The sequence below is a fragment of the Acartia tonsa genome, chromosome 12 (assembly GCF_053477335.1).
Source record: "Acartia tonsa isolate MP-2025a chromosome 12, ASM5347733v1, whole genome shotgun sequence".
In the NCBI taxonomy this organism is placed as follows: Eukaryota; Metazoa; Arthropoda; class Copepoda; order Calanoida; family Acartiidae; genus Acartia; species Acartia tonsa.
In genome coordinates this window covers 6,408,603-6,429,091 of record NC_137271.1, presented here as the reverse complement: position 1 = coordinate 6,429,091, position 20,489 = coordinate 6,408,603, and the positions used below count along the sequence as shown (strand labels likewise).

The 20,489-nt window shown below is 33.8% G+C and overlaps 1 protein-coding gene across 1 annotated transcript; it reads right to left on the bottom strand.

Annotated features, from left to right (window-relative positions):
• Positions 1-325: 325 nt before the first annotated feature.
• Positions 326-2,283, bottom strand: LOC145334479 (uncharacterized). Its single transcript, XM_080179943.1, has 2 exons — positions 698-2,283; positions 326-356 (listed from the first exon to the last, which is right to left on the bottom strand). The coding sequence occupies exons 1-2, from the start codon at positions 2,281-2,283 to the stop codon at positions 326-328; spliced, it is 1,617 nt and encodes a 538-aa protein (XP_080036069.1).
• Positions 2,284-20,489: the final 18,206 nt, after the last annotated feature.

Sequence of the window (20,489 nt, the reverse complement as noted above, 5' to 3'; positions counted from 1 at the left end):
CTCTAAAAGTGCCCTTTTTAGTTCTATTTCTCTTATTTCCTTATTTAGCCATTCCACTTTATCATCTTTAAATCTATCTTTGGTGTGGATGGCTGCATCCAACTGGTTTTGCAGAGAGGATTTTTCGTTTATGGCTTTTTCTTTAGCTAATTCCAGTTTATTAATCATCTTTTTAAGATTTAAAATATCATTATTTAGTTCCTTTTCATTATTTTCGAGATTGATTATCCTTTTTTCCCTGTTATCTAGTTTTGTTTCTATAAGCTCTTTCTCTTCTTTTATTTGGGTGTTGGCAATTGTTAATGATGTTACTTTACTTTTTAAGTCATTCAAACTTAATTCCGTAGCCAGTTTGTCTGCGGACAATTGTAAATATTTATTATTTAATTCAGTCCATTTTTCTTCAGCAGTTTTATGTTTAATTTGTTCTGCTGACACCCTACTTTCTAATGTTAATTTTTCCTCATGTAGGCTTTGATATCGAGTGCCTAATTGATTATATAATTCACTTAATTCCTGGAATTGGTTGGTTAGTGTAGCTAATTTATCCACACATTCTTTTTGTAGATTTTCTAGCCTAATCCTTTCTTGTTTTTCGTTTTCTATGGATCCTTCTATATTCATAATACTTAATTTTAATTCTTTTATTTCTTTAATTTTATATTCTAATTCATTCGATAATGATAGGACTTGTTGCCTCAAGTCCAGTATTGTTTGTGGTAAATCTACGTGGCTAGGATCGTCACAAAAAGTGAGATCTACCTCCATTATTTCACTCGTGAGTCTGTCAATATGTACACACCGTAAGGTTTGTTGGTTGTTTTCTCCACTTTCTTCCTTTTTAGGTGGGTTGTTAGCAGGATCGGGATTTTCTTCATAGTTTCCTGATTCCTCTGGATTTGGTATATTTTCAGGAGCTAGGGGATCTACCCCTTTTTCTTCTGGCAGAAAGAAATCAATGTCAGGTTTCACCAAAATATTTTCAGAATCATCTGGATTTTCTGGTTTGTCTGTCATGGGTGGTGGTTGATTTTCCTCTTGTTTTTCTACCTTTGGTATATTGATTGGTGGAGATGGTGTTTTAGCTTCGGGTGTTTCTGGCTTGACGTCTAAGTTTGATGGTATTGGAGTATCCTCTGTATTAGGAGGAGGAGTGAAATTATCGGAGGTTGGGCTTGATTTTTCCAATTTTGACATTGGTGTTAAATTTTCCGATGGTGGTGAAGGAGATACATCTCCAGGATTTTGGGTAGGTAATAAGTTTCCAGGAGTTGGAGTAGGTGGAGTATTTTTAGGAGTTTGTGTTAAAGGTGTTTGAGTAGGAGGTGTTTGAGTAGGTGGTGTTTGAGTAGGTGGTGTTTGGGTAGGAGGTGTATTTGGAGGGGTTTGAGTAGGAGATGTTGGTGTTGGTGGTGTCTGTATAGGTGCTTGGGTAGGTGGTGTTTGTGTAAGTGGTGCCTTTGCAGGTGATGTCTGTGTAGGTGGTGTATTTACAGGTGCTTGTGTAGGTGGTGCTTGTGTGGGTAGTGTTTGTGTGGGTGGTGTTCGTGTGGGTGGTGTTTGTGATGGTGTTTGTGGTGGTGTTTGTGTGGGTGTTTGTGGTGCTGTTTGTGTGGGTGGTGTTTGCGTTGGTGTTTGTGTGGGTGGTGTTTGTGTAGCTGTTTGTGTGGGTGGTGTTTGAGGTGGTGTTTGTGTGGGTGGTGTTTGTGTAGCTGTTTGTGTGGGTGGTGTTTGAGGTGGTGTTTGTGTGGGTGTTATTTTGGGGGCTGTTGTATCAGGAATAGAATTTGTAACATGTATAGGATCAGATACAGGAGTGTTAGGAGTGTTGGGATTAACATTAGAAACAGTAGTTTCAGTAGTAGGATTTGTGACAGGAGTAGGATTAGTATGATCTCTATCATTGTCCGGTATCGGTTTTCTTTTTTGATCTTCGGTATCGTTTTCATTGTCTGAGGAGTCTTCGTCAAATTCGGAATCAACGCTTGAGTCCATGTCAATGTCTGGGTCTAGGTTAGGTTGATAAGTGGGATCATCCAGTTCATCGTCATAGTCAGAATATTCGAATTCTTCCTCACCTTCTGATATATTTGAATCTGACTCGTCCTCTAGATTGTCTATGCCCATTAATCCATCATTATTATCATTATCATTGTCTGAAGTAGAGGGGTTAACGGTATTTCCACTAGGTAATCGGAGGTTACTGCCATCCATGAAATTTGCTAATCCTATAGAGGATTGATCAATGTATCTGTCATAAGTACTGTCTGGCATACCTTCCATTCCCAGTAGTCTCGCTATCCCTTGTCTTACTTTTTTGTTTAAGACTTTGTTTCTATATTTTTTCAATTCTAGTTTTCCTACTTTCCCTATTCTAAATAATTGTTCTCGTTTTAACTTCTTTATTCCCATATATACGGATATACTTAATTTTAATTGCTCTGTCCTTGGTCTGTCGTTATAAAGAGTAGGCGGATTTTCTAATCCATTGTCAAATATTGTTTCCATGATTTGTCTCATTTTGTATACTGGATAAGCCTGTCGGTCCCTTTTATCGGGTATATTGCTTGGTGGAGGATCTGAGTGAGGCCTTTTTTGAGCTTGGCGCTTTTTTCTAGTAGGGCTATCAGTGGATGTACTTTTACTGTTTTTTATCATATCGTGCAATTCAATTATTAGGTCTTCTACATTTGAGATTTGACAAGTTATTGTGCCGTTTTTGATTCTGCTTAAACTTTCCTTCAAATTTAAAAGCCCAACTCCTATGTGGTTAATTTTATCATTAAGGATTAATCCCCTTGCCATAAATCTAATTGCATGCCACAAGCCATATTCTAAGTGTTCCCTAAAAATAGTTCTGAACTCTTTTTCTCCTAGTATTTGAATTTTGAATTTTACTACATCTTGATAATAGGAGGGGTATTTTTCCACGGGAAGATAATGGGACTCACCTAGAAAACTAAGTTGTTCCCTCTGTAAAACACCACTACTTTCACCCATTAGGAGGATTAGGATAAGCAAAATCATGGCCTAAAAATAAAGATTAAAGTTTTATCATCCATTGTAAGCCCTATCTTTTTTAGTAATACATTTTTATTTCTTCATAGTAATAACTCAATTTCTTATAAGTTTGGCTATATGGAGAGAAATCAGGATCTTTTAGGTTATGTAGATATTTAATCCAAAGTTCATTATATTCTGGCCTTATATGTAGGCCGTTATCTCTTTCCATGTCCATGATGTGGTGCAATATTACTTTTTGTGCGCTTTTATATCCACCTAGTTTCTTGAATGAGTACTGGAATTTTTTCTTGCTTAAGTTTCTTAATATATTCATATCATTTCCAAAGATTTTGTATATTCCCACATTCAACAAGATGAAGTTCATCCAATGTCGCAAAGGAATTACTTTTACCATTGGTATATCTCTGGTAACAAAGTGTTCTTTCAATTGTTTTTGTAGATTTGTTATTGTAATATGGATGAATCTCATATCCTGAACATGGTGTTGTGTATTGTTGCAACACTTAAATACAAAACGTGGAGATGTGGGCAAAATCACCACTCTTTCTTTAAGTTCCTCCCAACTTAAGCCTTTTCCTTTAAGTCCTGCTAGCATGAATCTTATTAAACTGGTCATGTTGCTTAAATAAGATTCCATTTTTTGATTATCAAAACATATCCCACTTTCCGGATTGTGGTGATTCTGCCTACATCTATTTAGAAAAAGTGAATTCCCTGTTAAATTCAATAATATTATAGTATTTTCGTCTAATTCGTTTCTGAGGTTGTTGAAAAAATTTCTCTTAATTTCTCTTTTCCTGGGGGGCAGGTCTTCGGCAAATAGCAGTTGCACATTTGTTAAAAATATATAGCGATACCCAAGCTTTTCAAGTTCGGACTGAACTCTTTTGAAGTAGCTTCCTCCAATGCATAATATCTTTCTTCTTGATAACTCTTTATCCATCTTTTATTCATCCAATTTAATTGATTGTGCTGAAATAGAAATAATTGCTTTTTAAATCTCTTAGCTAATAGATTTATGAGTATCAGTCCGATCTTTAAAAGTTTTGATTTTAATTTGTTTTTTAAAGTTTTCTAACTGTTTTTTATTTTTTCAGTTCTAAACCGCGAGGATGTCGTCAAGCTTTCCCGGCGATTGTCTGCTAGTTTTGGGCGTCGCTTTTCCCTGCGGGCGCAGGTCCGTGAGGCACCTGCCGTCCTCCCCCTTCAAGATTTGGAGAGGGGACCATCAGATGACCCTGTCCCTTTGTCACCCCCGGAATTGGCTGTTGCCTCTGTTGGTGGGGATGGAGAGAATGCTCCTCCCAACACCTCTTATTGTTCTATTATGTGGTGAGTATTTTTAAGTATTGGACTTATTTTAATATTAAGCTTTAAGTAGTGTTTATTCAAAACCTCAAAATTGTGTATAAGTTTTTGTTTTTTGGTTATAAACTTTCTTATGGTTTTTTGGTTAATTGTATGAGTCCTTTTTTAGGTAGTTAAGTCCTTTATCTTTATGTCCTTTTAATTCTTTAATTATTTTCAGATTTGACTTTTTTCTTGTTCCACCCTTGATTTTGGTGTGATCTGCTATTTAGCAAATTCGAGGTAATAATATCTTATTTTAATTAGTTTTTAATAGTCAGTGTAATTAAACACTTTCTTTAGAAATAAGTTTGATCTTTAGTTAAAAGTTATGAATCCCTTATATGAGGATTTATATGTCGAGGACAGTGAGGAATATGAGGAAGATCCCCGTGATGGTCGGTTAGATTATCACGGGGATTTTCTCCATTGTTTAGATCCCAAAATAGTAGATGTAATTTGTAGGTAATATAACATTTTAGTTTTAATCTTTAATAGATTTTAATTTTCTTTTTTCAGTTTTATTTTATTTTATTTTTTGTTATTAACTATTCTTTCTGTTTTTAGCCGCTACCATCAGGCACGAACCGACGTGTTTACAACTACAAAACCTGACGTGATTTCCAGCGCTTCTGGTTTGGGAGCTGTCGAGGTTGTTAGTACTCCCGCTCCGGTCGTCCGGGCGGTTGAGTCCGGGCAATTGGCCGCATTCTGCCCAGCATACCTGGTTGTTGCTGGCGGCCTTGCCTGTGTCCTGTTTATTATCTTGGTGAGTACTATTTTCATATTTTAAGTTTCTTTATTTGTGATCCTTTGCTTTAAGAACCATCTTTGCTCAGCTTTATTCCTTTATAAAACTTTTTAGAGCTTTTTATGTAATATAGAAAAAGACCCCTATAGATTTTCCTTTTATCTATTTGTGGGGAAATAAAGTATGCATGCACAACGTTTTTATTTTACTCGAAACTATCAATACGATTATTATATATTATTTTAACAGAAAGATTTAATGTTATTTGCTTTTATGCAAATACTTTCCCCCCTAAGCAAAAGATCTTTGTCTTTCTAGGAGTTTAAGATTTTTTATAGAGACATTTATTTTATGTGTAGCTTTGTTCCATATATATTTATAATAGGGTTTGTGGTTGGGTGGGTTATGGTGTTTTGCCTTTTCGTTTTTTATCCTCTTTATATGATTATATATCATTTTTCTCTCCTTCTAGTTAGTGTTTTTATTATAGACTAATTTGGGTGCACATAATTTCGGACAGACAGTTAGTATGTGTTTGTAGAGACTGACGGAAAGAAAGAGAGTTGTTATGATATATCTTTTGGTTCGGTTTTTTAATTAATGGTTTGAGATTTGATTTTAGCTGGTATTAGTTTAGTGTTTTTGTATTTATTGTTATTCTAATTTTATTTTAATTTGGTTGTTTTATTTGGTTTTTGGTATTGTGACCAATAAGAATTTTAGGTGATGCGTTTTGTTTATTTTGAGTGGGGTGTAGGGTTGAAGTACAGGTTTGAGCATTATTGTTTTACTTGTGTGTTAATGAGTATAAATAGTTTTCATTTTCTCTATGTTTTATCATTGTTTGGTTGATTTTTGAGTTGAAATGTCTGATCTGGTTAGAGATTACAACAAAGCTGGTGAAAAATGGGAGGGTATAAGGAGTTGTGTTGACTGGTTGTGTGAAAATATTGAAGAGGAGAAAGAACATGAAGCGTACGTGGATAATGTTAATCCTGAAATTCCTAGACGTGTAGTTCCAGGCTTTTTGGCTGAATTTTCCAGGCGTGTTGATGTTTGTTTTAACCATCTTATGCTATCACGTCCAGTATGTGGAGAAAGTTATGATAAGTTTTTTACACGCTTCATGCCTGTTGTTGAGGAGTATGATAAATTGACTATAGAGTATGAGAAAAGTAAAATTAAAAAGAGATAATTGTTATTATTAATTTGTGTTAAATAAAGTTTTTGAGCACATATATTGTTTTGTTTTTATTGTTCATTTATGTTTAGGAGTATTGTGTTTTTAGGAAATTTTGTAGTTTTACAAGTTTTGGTTGCTAAGCTATGCAAGTTTTTTCTGTATAATACCTCTTGTCTTAGCCCTTATGGGTTTTATTTAGAAGAAAGGGCTGACGTTGGTGAGGAAAGGTGCACAGTCGGCTTCATGGTCAATGACACGTCTCTCTGTTTCATCCAGGCGGGGCCTCTCGTTCTCGTAGAGATTCTCTGGCATAGGTTCATTCTTCTTTAAATTTGTTTCTACCCAGCCGTGATGGTATAACAATTTTACTACTTCAGCACTGTCATCAATGCCACAGGATTCTTCTTGAACTCGAATGTTTAGCTTGGAGAAGAGTCTCAACATCCTAACCATGAGGGCGTCCCATCTGTCATGTAACTCGCGGTATTCGTATGGATTCATCCTAATTTGAGGAATGATTATTTATTTGTTTTATTTATTTTTAGGAGGGGTGTGATTAATGTTTTTTATTTTGCAGCATTTTATTTGTCCTACTTATTATGAGCACTTGATTTTGCGCGCATATTTTAAACTTGTTTTATTTTATCTGTTTTATATTTATTATTTTTACAGTGTTTACATTTGCTTTTTAGTAAGGAAAATGTCGGAATTTAATGTAGACAAGCATTTTGAGATATCTTATCAGTTGTGGGAAGATGTTCGTGATTTATTTGACCATTTTAGAAGCTTTTTGACTTCGCATATTCACGACCCTCCTGAATGTATGCCCATGGAATTTGTTAGAGATTGTGCAAAGAGCTATTCTATTAAGTTGGAGGCGTTGTTCAATTGTCTCAGACTTGCTAGACCAGAATATGGTGACGTCGTTGACGATACTAGATTAAAGTTGGATCCTCTCATAGATGATGTTAGCGCTATGTATGATGATTTTAAAGACTTAATTACTTTTAGAGTAATATTAGAAAAAGTATAGTAATTTGTATTATTTGTAGTAAATATTTTAGTTATGTTATTACTTTATGCCTTAAAAATTTGTAGTCCTTATTATTGGGATTATTTTGTTTATTCATGTTTCTTTTTTGTATTTGTAGTTTTCTAAACATTTTTTGTTTGCTTGTTTGTTCATGATTTATTTGTCAAATATATTTTTGATTTGGAAATTATGTTTTTGTATTTTAGTGTAAGATTTGTAGGTAAAATTTCTGTTTATATTATTTACTGTTTTATTTGGACATTGGTTGGTTGTTATTTATTGTTCCTCTTTGCTTGAAACTTGATTGTATTTTGTCCAATAGAAATTTGTTTAAGACAGGTTAGAGAGGTGTTATTTGTGAGTAATGCGCTTATTTTGTTTATATGCTTGGTTTTTGGTATAAAATAGTTTGCAATCGGTATGGTTTTATCATTTCTGTTTTCTGGTTGAAAGATGTCATTAACAGAGGAGGAGAAAGCAGAAGCTTTTGAGCTGAATAATAGCCAGTTTGAGAGTATGAGGTTGAATTTTATTTTCTTAGTGGAGAAGTTTCAGGATGAAGCACGTTATGAAAGTTTTACTAGATTTAATGATCCAACGCTGCCTAGGAGAGTTAGGGAAGGATTCTGGGTTACTAGGTTCTTTGAGCGTTTGGATTCTCTGTATGTTAGATTTCTTGCTCTACAACCAAAGTATGGTGATGAACGCCAAGTTTTTGTCTCTAGTACTAGACCTATTCTGGATGAATACTTTCAACTGCGTGAAGAATTTTATGATAATATGATTGTAAATTAATTTGTTCTTTTCTGTTAATAAATATGATGTGTTGTTAATTTGTATTTTAATTTTTTGTTGAGTGTTGTGAGGTTTTAACATTCGAAATTAATTTTATTTGGTTATTATGGTTTAAAATCTACGTATTTTGCTAGTGTTGAAAAGTTTTATAGCAAGGATTATATTTTAAATGCAAGGTTAAATGTTATTCTTAATTTTGCTATTTTTTCTATTGCTGTTGTGTGTTAACGCTATAAAGATTATAACTTGCATTTAGAAGTTTCATAAATTTAACGCTTTTTGGAACAAAATTTAATTTTACCTATTTGTTCTAAAGTTTAAGTTTTTTGCTTGTTACTTTGAATTTTTTGATATCGGTGTGTGTGTTTGTAATCTGTATGTGTGTTATTGACAATTTTAAGTATAAATATAAGTTGTGCTTTATGATTTTATCATTCTCTATTGAATTTTGGAATAAAAATGTCTGAGAAGGATTCCACGGATTCGGATGTTTGTTATGAATATGCGTATGAGAGTGCCTGTGAAGATTGGGATTTCATTCGAGAATACGAGTTTGGTTGTGTTCGACAGCAGTTCGAAGCATATTTGGAATATCCTGGTGATGGTATCTGTATCTTGGCTAAAGAATGTTTGCGTGAATTGGATGTACAGTTCAACTATTTCAACTTGAGCCGCCCCATATTTGGAGAAACCAAGGGGGCTTTTGTTCGAAAAATGAAGCCTATCTTCACAAAGGTTGAGCAACTGGATCGATTTTTCCGGGATGCTATGGGCTTTGTTGGCCAGTGTATTCATGAATTTTGGGAAGAATATTAAAATTTAAATTTGTAGTCTTAGTTTCAGTTTGTAGTGTTTTATAAAATTTATTGTCATAATTTTATGAATAAATTTTGTAATATTTATTTATTTGTTGTTTTGTATGCCCGAAAATACTTCTGATCTATTTTATTTTCGTTCTATGGATGGTTTATTTATGCTTGCGCGCGCGTATCCTCATCTGGCGTGCTCACAGAGTTCTAATGTTTTTTGGATTTGGTTTTACTTTTAGTTTGTTAGCAAATATTTAAAAAGAATGGCTGTAAGCGAAACTGCTAGATTAATTTGGGAGGATTTGACTAACGTCATGAGGAATGCACACAGATATCTACAAATGAGGGTTGAAACCTCTGACCCTACCGTTGATAGACAGGAGGTGGTTAGACTAATGGGTGTTCAAGAAACTTTAGTCGCAAGGGTCTTGCTCTGTCGGCCTTTGCCAGGAGAAACTGAGGCTGTTCAACTTGCTAAGTTGAGATCTGTAGAAAATGATGTAGAGATTCACCAGCTCCGAGTTTTTCATGTTTAAACAAATTATTTGTGTTTCAAGTATACATTAATAAATGTGGAAATTATTTTATCTATTTTATTTTATATGATATTTTCTAAGATTTGTTTTGTTTTAATAATTTTGCCGCCTTTTTTATTGTCTAGTTGCCCGCAGCTGTTATGTAGATTAGTTATTATTTTAATCGGTTTAAAAAGGGGTGTTTTTTATTTCTCCAGGCGTGGTAGCTATTAAACCTTTGTTATTTGGCGCGTTTAATTTGCGCCTGAATTGGTTTATCTTTGTATTTTAATTGATGTTTGCTTGGTTTGTTTGGTTTGATTTTAGTTGTGTTTGGTTGCTTATTGCGAAAATGTCTACATTTGCTAGTCGCGAGGCTCTAAAAGTTATTTATGGCGATTTCACTAGAAATATAGCCAAACTTATGGTGGGTTTACAAAACGGCGAATTCGGAGATTTAGCTTCTCAAACTGATCGCAATAATTTTAGAAGAGAGTTGTTGGATCTAGAATTTGAGTGGGTCAACCGTTTCACACCAGATGATTCTAAACCTGCTACTTTTGGGGATGATTTTATCGAATATTCGAATGATTACGTTGCGTATATCCGTCGAAGATGCGATTTAATTTCAAACAGGATCTGTGAGAAAACCAGCGGCAGCTTTCCTTGATTTTGAGATATTGTTCTTAATGTTTCTAAATTAATTTTTCAATAAATTGTGGAAAATTGTTTTTTATTTGTTTTGTTTTGTTAATTTTTTCATTTTGGGATTTTGTTTATTCAATCTTTATAGAATTTTAAAAATATTGAAGTAGTAGGATTTTTGTTTAAAAAGGATTTTAATATTTTCTTTATTTAGGATTATAAAAAGAGTATTTTTAGGGAAAAATTATTTTGAAGTTGGCCTAATTCCCGCTATTTTATTTTATTTTATTCTTGTCTATGTCTCTGTTGTTATAACAAAGTTCCCCCTTATTTGTGGGGGGGGGGTATCCATTGGTTCAGGTTTGATGTACAGGTTTGAGTTGCTTTTTGCTCGTGATTGTTTATCTGATTTTGGCTTGTTTTACTAGTTTAAATTCATTAAAGGGTTGGAAAGATATTTAGTTTATTAGTGTACTCAATTATGATTGGTACTGAGTTTGATGAATTGATGGATTTCTGGCATTCCATGCGTAAAATGTGGAGATTTAGGAACGCTAAAGTTCTTGATGTTTTGGACCATCCCGAGAAATATTGTCCTCAGCCCCCTGAGGAGCACGTTTCTGACATTTCATGTCAAGCGCGTCATTTTAAGGCTGAGTTGGACATCATCTTGAACAAGCTGATGCTGTCAAGACCAGAAGAAACTGATACCAAAAAGGATATTTTGAGAAAATGGGATTTATATCGTGATTTGGCCAGGTTGGATGTATCAATCCGCACCCAGCTCACTGGAGATGATTAATTTGTGGAAAATTCTTTAAGTTGGATACCCTATTGTAAATTTTATTTTTTGTCATGATATTTGTTGGCGGGAAATTAACCCTACCTGTAAATAATTAATTTAATGTAGTTCTAGTTTGTTGTTTATTTTGGTTATGTAAAGATATAATGGAAATTATAATGTAGAGATTTTAGATTATGATGATTAATTTGTATTTGCAATAAAGATGCTAAAATAATTATTAATTTTTTGTATTTGCGAAAAAACTGCATTGTTGCTTCCTTGTTTTTGAAAGAATTGCAAGTTGGTTATTATTTCAAGCTGTTAGCTGCTGTTGTACTTTCATTTTCGTTTTGCGTATATGATCGCGTAATTTTTAAGCTGCGACTTCGTTGATTACACGGAAAAGGTTTTGTGTAGATTTTTCTATCCGGCCCGTGTGGGCGCAATCAAAATGCTGTGATTTTGCTTTCCTTACTAAGTAGCCTATGATTTTCCCTTTCATTAAGCTGTTGACAGCTGTTTTTTGTTTGAAATATTTATTTAGGCCTATATGGCCTACCTTTTTTGTTATTTAATTTTGAATTAGTTTATTTTTTTTTGAAATGGCTGCATTTTTTTTGGATTAGGTACTTATTTTAAAAATTTTTGGTTCTATTATTTTTCGCTACTTTGCGCATTACCTATGGAAAATATTTTTGCATAAAACGTATTAAAAGTTTAATTTCTTTCTTTCTTTAGAGTATTTTGAGAAGATAGACATTTTGGCCTTTTGACTAATAGAGTTAGAGTTAGAGTGAGCGAAAAGTGATATAGTCTAATAGTCGAGTGAAAGATAGATAGAATCAACATTTTATTCGGTTTCATACATTATTTGCCTTTTTAAATAAAGAGATTGTTGATAATGCATTTTTTATGCATTTTTGTTTTTTAGAGATACAATAGTCTTATTTTTATGAGAAGTTTGAGTATTAACACATGTTTTTTAATTCTTACATTCCTATTTATTTATACAGAGTTTTATTTTATATATAGGAGCGATGCTACTCTTGTTTATTTTAATCGTACCCGAATAAATAACAGTTTGTTACCTTTTGCAATTAATATATTTGATTAAATATGACATTGATTAAATATGATTAAGTATTGGTTACAATATAGGTTAAATAAGATTAAATGTTGGATAAATATTTTATCTATTGCTATACTAAGACTATATTATGCAGTTGCAGTTGTTTTATTGGTGCCTATTCATGCTGCCGATGGGTCGTGGCCTGTCGTCTCTGGAAATGGTATGTCTACGGCCGTCCCAGTGTGGTAGGTAGTGGTATTGGTCTGGTCTTCTGATGTAAAATCTAGGTCTTCTCCTTTCTGGCAGATTCCACAGGTCTCTTTCATATTGTAGGCATATGCGTTTGAAAGTTGCCATCTCATGATCCAATTGTGATGCGTGTTGATATAAGACTTGTGGTAGTCGCTGGCTGTTGGGGCTCTCACGGTACCAATAGACGAGATTCTTGACGAAAGCTCGCCATTGGCCCGTTTTATATAGTCTGTGTCCCACTTTGCTCTTCAGATCTTCGTCGGGACTGTGGTGCAAGACTATCGTATAATCACGATACATCTGCTCCTGGAAGCCCATATATTCCAACGCTATTTTGTTGGCATCATATGCTGTGAGGTTGTGGTTGATGCTGCGGGCCAGGGATACTCTTGCGTAGTGCATACGCAACTTGGGGATGGGATCACCGTACATTTTAGTTATTCTGCAATTGCGCATATTTTCACTTATTGTATTTGTTTTAATTTATTTGTGTATGTATATAACTGAATTGGAATATTATGGAAGTCTCCTTTCAAAAAATGGTGCTCGTAGTCTGTTTGAAAATCTTTTGGCGAGATGAAGAAGCACTTTTAGCACTATTGGTCTTGTTGCTTTTCTGGAACTTTCTTGTAGGTAATTAAAAAAGAACACCGCAGATTGGAAGGATTTTTTCCAATGTTCTACTAGGGGGTCAGTGTAGGCTTTTGAACTAGGAGTATTGTTTTGTAGTATTTCAAGCATAAGCTCTAACTGTCTATAAATGTTAAGTAGCTCCATATATATAACATTTAGTTCTAATGATAGGTTCTGTTTTATCTCAATTACTTCTCGTGACTTTAGGTTACACATTTTATTTTAGGTTTTTTATTGTCTGATTATTTTATTTTATTAATTTTATTAGTGTTTCACTAAACCAGCTAAAATTAATCTTACTTACTTTAGTAATTCTTTTTATTTTATTTCAGGTTTCCTGTCTGGCCAATATGCTTTGGCTCGCCTGTGAATTGAAGAGCCTAAAAAGGAAGATTTCGCAATTTAAAGAGGAAAACGACATTCTGCTGAAGAAAAACAAAACCGTTTGTGAGGATAGAAAACGCCTGTACAATGAATGCATGGACCTAAAGGCTGGTTGGGTTGAATATCATAGCCGTTTTCTGGTGGCTAGCGCGCAATTGGAGCGATTTCCATCGAGCTTGCGCAACCCCACATCCAAGTCCCTTCCCGCATTGTATCCCTTGGGACCCTTGAGTCAAACCACGAGCGAGCCGGCACTTCCCCTGGATGACTTGGGTTTTGATGCTGTTTACGCTGAAATATACGAGGTTTCCAGCAGGAGGCGGGAGATTCAACGCGAGCTACCACCTGTTCCAGAGAGTTGTGAAGTTGCTACTTTTGATACTGCTGCTGGAAGGTAGGGTTTATTCATTATTTTAAAGGAGCAAAGCTACTTTATTTCCAGAGGGTATCGTTCTTTAATTTAGCTACTATTAAATACTTGATAGCGAATCTACTCTAGAACTAGATATGTTGTCTGATATGCTTCTTAATATTCTATTCGCTTTATTTATTTCATTGAATTTTTTAATGTCCCGGATGGTTATAAGCCTGAAATACCTAGCCATTTTACCGGGTAATTGGTAGTCCCCTATAAGGTCCTCTTTTATTATCTTTATTTGGGTAGGGTTTACCTTTCTTGTTTCGGTTGACCATATGTTCTTTATGGTAACTAATGGTCTTCCTATATGTAATATTACGTAAACTATTAGATTAAATAGGGGCTTATTTTTTGCGTAGTAAACCTTTTTTAGGTTGTCACGCCTTAGTACGCAAAACTGGCCCACTTTATAATTATGATCATGCCTATTCTTGTTTAATCTTTTTATAATTTTTTCTTGTCTAGCATATATAAAATCTTGTGTTTCTTTGTGTAGTTTTAGAAAAGGGGTCTGGGCATTTTCAAATCTGTCTGACATTGAGTTTACATCAAATAAGAAATTAGGCCTAAATAAATTATCATTCTGCACTATTCCTCCCTCAAAGCCATAGAGGGAGAGAAAGTGCAGATTGTAGGGACTTAGCTTAGTGCCAATTAATTTAATTGTATTTACAATATGAATGACTGTACATAGGGCTGTTTTTATTTTAACTTTATCTGAATGTGCTCTAGCAATTCTTACTAAATTTTGGATAATTTTTATCCTATTCTCTATATTGCCCCTTGAGGCACTTTTATAAGCAGCACTGTCTAAAAATCTTGACCCAATATTCATTAAAAATTCTCTACTTTTACTATTTTTAATATTTACAGCATTATCGCTCCAAAAATATTTAACGTGGCCATGTAATAACATATATTGGGCAATACCATTTTCAATGTCAGCATAATTTAGTTTGGGCAAGAAATGTAGTGTAATATACTGGGTACACACGTCCATAAAAACCAATATTCCGCTTATTCCGTCTATGTCAGACAGTTTTGAAAATTCCAGAATGTCCATTGCCACAACATTATTTCTAAATTGATTATTTCTATTTATAGAGGTCATTCTTTTTAACCTTAGGTGATTAGATTTACTCTTTATACATGTATAACATAAGCTAACTATGGCTTTTACTATTTTGAATAATTTCATTTTATACTGTACATAAAAAGTAGATATTATATTTTTATATACCCTTGATTCTCCAGCATGTACCATGTCCCTGTGCATAGTGGCTACTAAAAACCCATATAGTGGGTAGGGAAGGATTAATAAGTTATTCTTATACTTAAGTGTGGCTGGATTCAGGTCGTTTGATAAGTTTTCTCTTATTTGTAATTGAATAAAAGTAGATCTTTCAAATATTCTCAATCTTTCAAAAGTTGCATTGGCATTTGGTAACAATATTTCACTTTCATTATCTTTAGAGGAGCTTAAAGTTGTATTAGTTAGGTTTTGTTCATTATCATGGGGTTGGTTTAAAAAGTTGTTTATTACTTCTTGTCTCATTTGTTCCCTTTCTTCCCTGTCAGGTTTTTTATTTAACATTTGCTCAAATTTTCCCATTTTTGAATCTTTCATGGCCTTGTTTGAGCTATGTCCCACTGTATTATGATCTTGAGTATTTAACAGCCCTTCAGAAAAGGATTTTATGCTGTCTGTATTTTTGTCTTTATTTGTACTTTTTGAATTTTCAAATGTTGATTTTGTATTTTTCTCAGAGATTTCAGGGAGGGTAGGTATAGGATTATTTTCTAAAAATTGATCATTTTCTGGCAAAATATTTACAGGATTATTTATGGGAACGGTATTTCCTTCAGGGATAATTGGGGAATTTATAACTATATTTGGTTCTGACTTTTGTGACAAAACTATTTCATTTTTATCTTTTATGGAAATATCCCTTGTTTGTGAATTTGTTAAAATAAGTGTATCTCTGTTTTGTGTATTCACACTATTTGAATCATTCATTTTATTGGTTAAGATAAGTGTGTCCCTATTTTGTGTGTTCACATTATTTGAATCATTATTTGTTAAGATGAGTGTGTCCCTATTTTGTGTGTTCATACTATTTGGGTCATTTATTTTATTTTCTGACATTTCAGGGACAGGGATAGTTTTATTTTTATCCGAGTTAACTATGTTATCTTGCTCGGTAGTTTTATTGCTTTTATTTACTGTAGGAGCTTTAGGTAACAGTTGATCCATTAATTGCTGAGGCAATGATTTGGATTTAACTGTTTCCTCTTGTTTTTTAACAAGCTTTTTATCTTTTTTATTTCTCCTATTTTTAGCTGTTTTAGTCATTTCTTCATATCTTTTTAATACTTCTTCAGCTTTACCTCTTGTTACCGCCAATATTTTAACTTCCTTATTTATGAAACTTTCCTTATCTCAAGTAATGGGATTTGCATCATATATTGCAAAATTTTCCCCTTGATAGACTGGTTTAATTTCCTCCACCTGAAGGTCTAGCCTTTCAGAAGCATGGGGCATTAATCTACTAATAAAATCTGCTAATTGTTCGTCTGTTCGAATACTAAGGAAAGAAACAGCTTTACCGAACCAATACAATATTTTTTGGCTCAAGTAATCCAATTTGGATTTGCGATTTTCTATCTTTTTATTTCTGAGAATTTTGAAGCATGCTATGTTATCTGTTAATATTAGTGTTCTTGTTTGTTTTATTTCCACCTCGAAGAACGTAAGTCCTTCGTAGATGGCTAAAATTTCCAAGTACACTATACCAGTGGTCTCCATAACTTTGGGGGCCACTGTTTTTGAAAAGAAACCTAAGATTTTTCCTCTTAAGCTAATATCATTTAAATTATTTTTCATACTTTTTTCTAATAAAGTATAGACTTCTCTGTCCGAGACATCTAAGTTTTTTACTGTCTTTTTATAAGTGGTCTGTTTATTCTCAAAACTTTCTCGTACTCCAAGATAATAATAATATTCTTTATTAATAAAAATTATTATTTCAGAGCTCGAGGTCTCAGAGAACCGCTGGCTCACAAAGGACTCGAGAACTGAACCATCTTTACTTGACAGGTAAATTAATCTTAATCGGTGTTTTGTAAACACGGAGTACGAAAGTAACAGGAATGTCTGTACGTACGGATCATTTAATTCAAGTGCCCCAGCTCTAAGTTGGTTAATCTTTTCTATATACAATTTATTTAACTCCTTTTTAGTCCTCTCTATTCCGTCGGAGGTAACTTCTAAAAGGTAGCTTAAATGACTATACATTGTAAAATGATTCGAAAATATTTTATACCATCCTTCGAATGAACTAGATAAATCTAGCTTCAGAAAGATAGTTATTTGATATAATAAATTTAAATAATTTGCGTCTTTGAACAATACCCCTATCTGTTCATGGTTGCCAAAGTATTCTTTTAATTCTTTTGGCATTTCTTGGAATGTAGGTATCTCCTGTTCAAAAAGATCTTTTAACTCGAAGCCCAGCAAGCTTGCCCCTATGGCATGCTTGCTGGCATCCGTGTATAACAGCTGAATATCTACATTCCTGGTAGATTCATTGAATAGGTCACCCGAGGCGAGTAATTCCTTAATGGCATTAAAATGGCCCTCGGCCTCGGGGTCCCAATCAAAGTTTCTAACCTGTTTAAATAAAGCATTCATATGACCATGGATAGGTAGGGGTAATAAACTGCGATAATATTGCAGGTTACCAATAAATGATTGGAGTTCCTTTAAGTTCTTTGGTGCTTTTAGCTGCATGATATATTTGACCTTTTTATCGGGCATTGTAATACGCCCCTGGCCAATTTCGTACCCTAGTACTATTACTTTATCTTTAGTTAAATCTGTACAAAAAGTGCATTTATCTAGATTTAGTTTTAAGTTGAGCCTATTAAGTCTTTCTAGAAATATTTCTAGTTTGGCAAGGTGTTCCTCGATGTCTTCTTCAAGCCATGAGAAGATTGAGAGGTCATCGAACCAAACTAGCAATAGTTCTATTATCTCATTTATTTTCATCTTGTTAAGGTGAATATTGGACAATATATAGTGCAATAATAAACTAGGTGTTCCTGCATAGCCCGTTATCGCCCGTTTGAAACGGAAGCAGCCGAAGCTGGTAACTATGCAGGACACACCGCTGTCCAATACTTTTTGAGATAATTTTAAGTTATAAAAAGCATTTTTTATGTCTACAAAAGTTCCATATCTTACTTTAGGCAGTAGATTTTTTAGCGTGTTCATCGGATCCATTGTGATCGATGACACGCTATAAGGTATACTTGCATTAACCCCCCGAGAGTCAATTATTATTCGGGGAGGGGCCTGTTTATCCTTCCGACTGGTAAGGAAAACAGGCGATCCAAATTGTTGGCTAGGAGGGGAACATTCTATTATGTCTAATTTTAAACAAAGATCTATAAAATATCTTAAATGCAAAGTATCCGTTAATGACAAATTATAAATTTTTGTATTTTTGTCATAATTTTCGGGGCATGGAAAATCCATTTCTTCTATACTTTCCCCGATATCAAAGTTATGAGAAGCTCCGCTCTCAAATTTTAATAAGAGCTTAGCTACTCTAAGTTTTACATCTTGGTCCTCTATGTATTTTAACTTTTCTAATATTTGTTCTAGACTTAGCGGAGGTGGGGGTAGGGGCGCAGTCAATTCTATCCCCTCTTTATTATATCCAAATATATCCGCTATTTCTTCTAGACTGAGTTCATTTATATTTTCATTATTAGAGCTATTAACATTAGAGTTTACATTATTTATTTTTACTTTAGAAATTACATTATTTATTTTAACATAAGTTTGATCTTTTTTGAAAATCTTAGAGTGGGGCTTTGTCAGTTTTTTCTGACAATCTTGAATGGTATTTTATCTACTATATATTCTACTATATTCATACTATATTTTTTAATATATCTAACTGTATTTTTTACTTTATTTAGGATGGGTTTAATAAAATACTTGCCGAGCCTGGAAAATATGCTAGAATTTTTATTTATTTTATTAAGCTGCTCTTTAATTCCAGTATTTTTTCCTACTATTGCAATTGATTTTATTGAACCCATTTTGGGAGCTTCAAAGCCTTTAATTTTAATTTGTGTTTTATTTTCAGGTTGGAAAGGGATTAGAGATATCACGAATCCTCCTTCCTGAAGAACCAGTGGTTTGCTGCTGATGTTTTCTACGTACACAGCAAGTTGATCCTTCCCTGCTCGTCTAATGTTATAGACCCTATACTTCAATTTTATTTGATGGTTGTGGTTCGATAGGTGTGGTATAAAGTGTTCATTACTATTTTTATTTTTGACCTCCATTTCAACTAATTTTGTTTCCCCTTGGGCTATATCTAATTTGTGTAAATTAACTGCATAGGGGTTTTTTATTTGTCTTCTATTTGGGTTTAACTCTATAAAAACCCGCTCGCCCTTCACTTGCATACTAATATTGCAGGTGACAAGGAAAGGGCGTCCTAATAGGCATATATTTTTTTCTTTTAGTATATGAAAATCTAAGAACACTTTTCCCACACCTTCGAACTCACACCCAAGGCGCCTTGCATCTATGACGTTTATAGGCTTTCCTTCGACGGAGGAAAGCTTATAAGCCGAACAAAGTTCCATCTCATGGTAATTTGGCAACACTTTTAGCAATAAATTTTCGGAGACGCAGTTTACGGATGCTCCGGTATCCAATTCAAAAATAATTTTGTTGCCATTTATTGCCATGGGAATTTGGATCTTGTCAAGGACGCCAAGATTTGATTTTATTGTCTTTATAGTGATTGGTTTCTCAAGTTTGTCCATATCAATAATGTCGGTCCTGCGTTCCGCTAAATACAGAAGAAACTCTCTCCCGTTTGGTATGTTGACATAAAATAATATTAATGCCAACAGACCAATCGGCGCAAGAGAATGTCCCAATATAAGCGTTGTCATCAGGACCAGCAATATTGCCATGAATTTATTTTGAGAAGGAAAGTCGTGCAGATAGCTAATAAAGGACACTGCTTTAGCTATTTTTGCGCGACTTTCAAAATTTAGAGCATTTTTATAATGTGACTTAATTTTTATACTGCTTTCAGACTTATCAAAATCAGATAATGTCCGTGACGTTTCATCGGATTCATGTGGTCCATTGTTTATCCTATCTTGGTCTTCTAAAGTTTCCAGGTAAATACTTCCTGTATAGATAGTTTGGACCTCTGTTTTTTCACCTGTATTTTGTTTTAAGTCCAAATCGATTTTTGCTATGGTTTGATTTAAACTGTTTAAATGATCTTCTACGGTTTTATTGCCATTATATTCAAAACCTTCAAAAATCTTATCTAATCCTGATACTGATATTGAGGGAGGCTTGGCTTCATCCTCATTTAAGCTTAAATCGTTACTATCTAAGTCACTCATGTCTGTATCTGAGTCTGTATCACTGCTTAGATCTATTCTGTCAATTTCAGCTTTTATTTCTTCCCTACTTAAACCTGTAATTTCGGTCAATAGGTCCGTTTCATTTATATCGTACTCAGGGGTATCTTCCATTAAAGGACTTTCGTTAAAAAGATTACTTAAATCGTTGTCGTCCAATGGGAGCGTTTCAGTCACATTTTTTATTTCATTAACACAGACTTTTGGGTACAATGAATCTGTGGAGTTAGTATTAATATTTAATTTACTTTTTTGTTCAGAATTTCTCTGGAGAGATTGACCGGCCTGTAACTCATGGGTCTCAGTATCTTGACCGGTAATATTTTCATTATTTTGGATTTCGGTTTCTACCTTTTTTATAGTTAGTTTTTCATCTAGACAT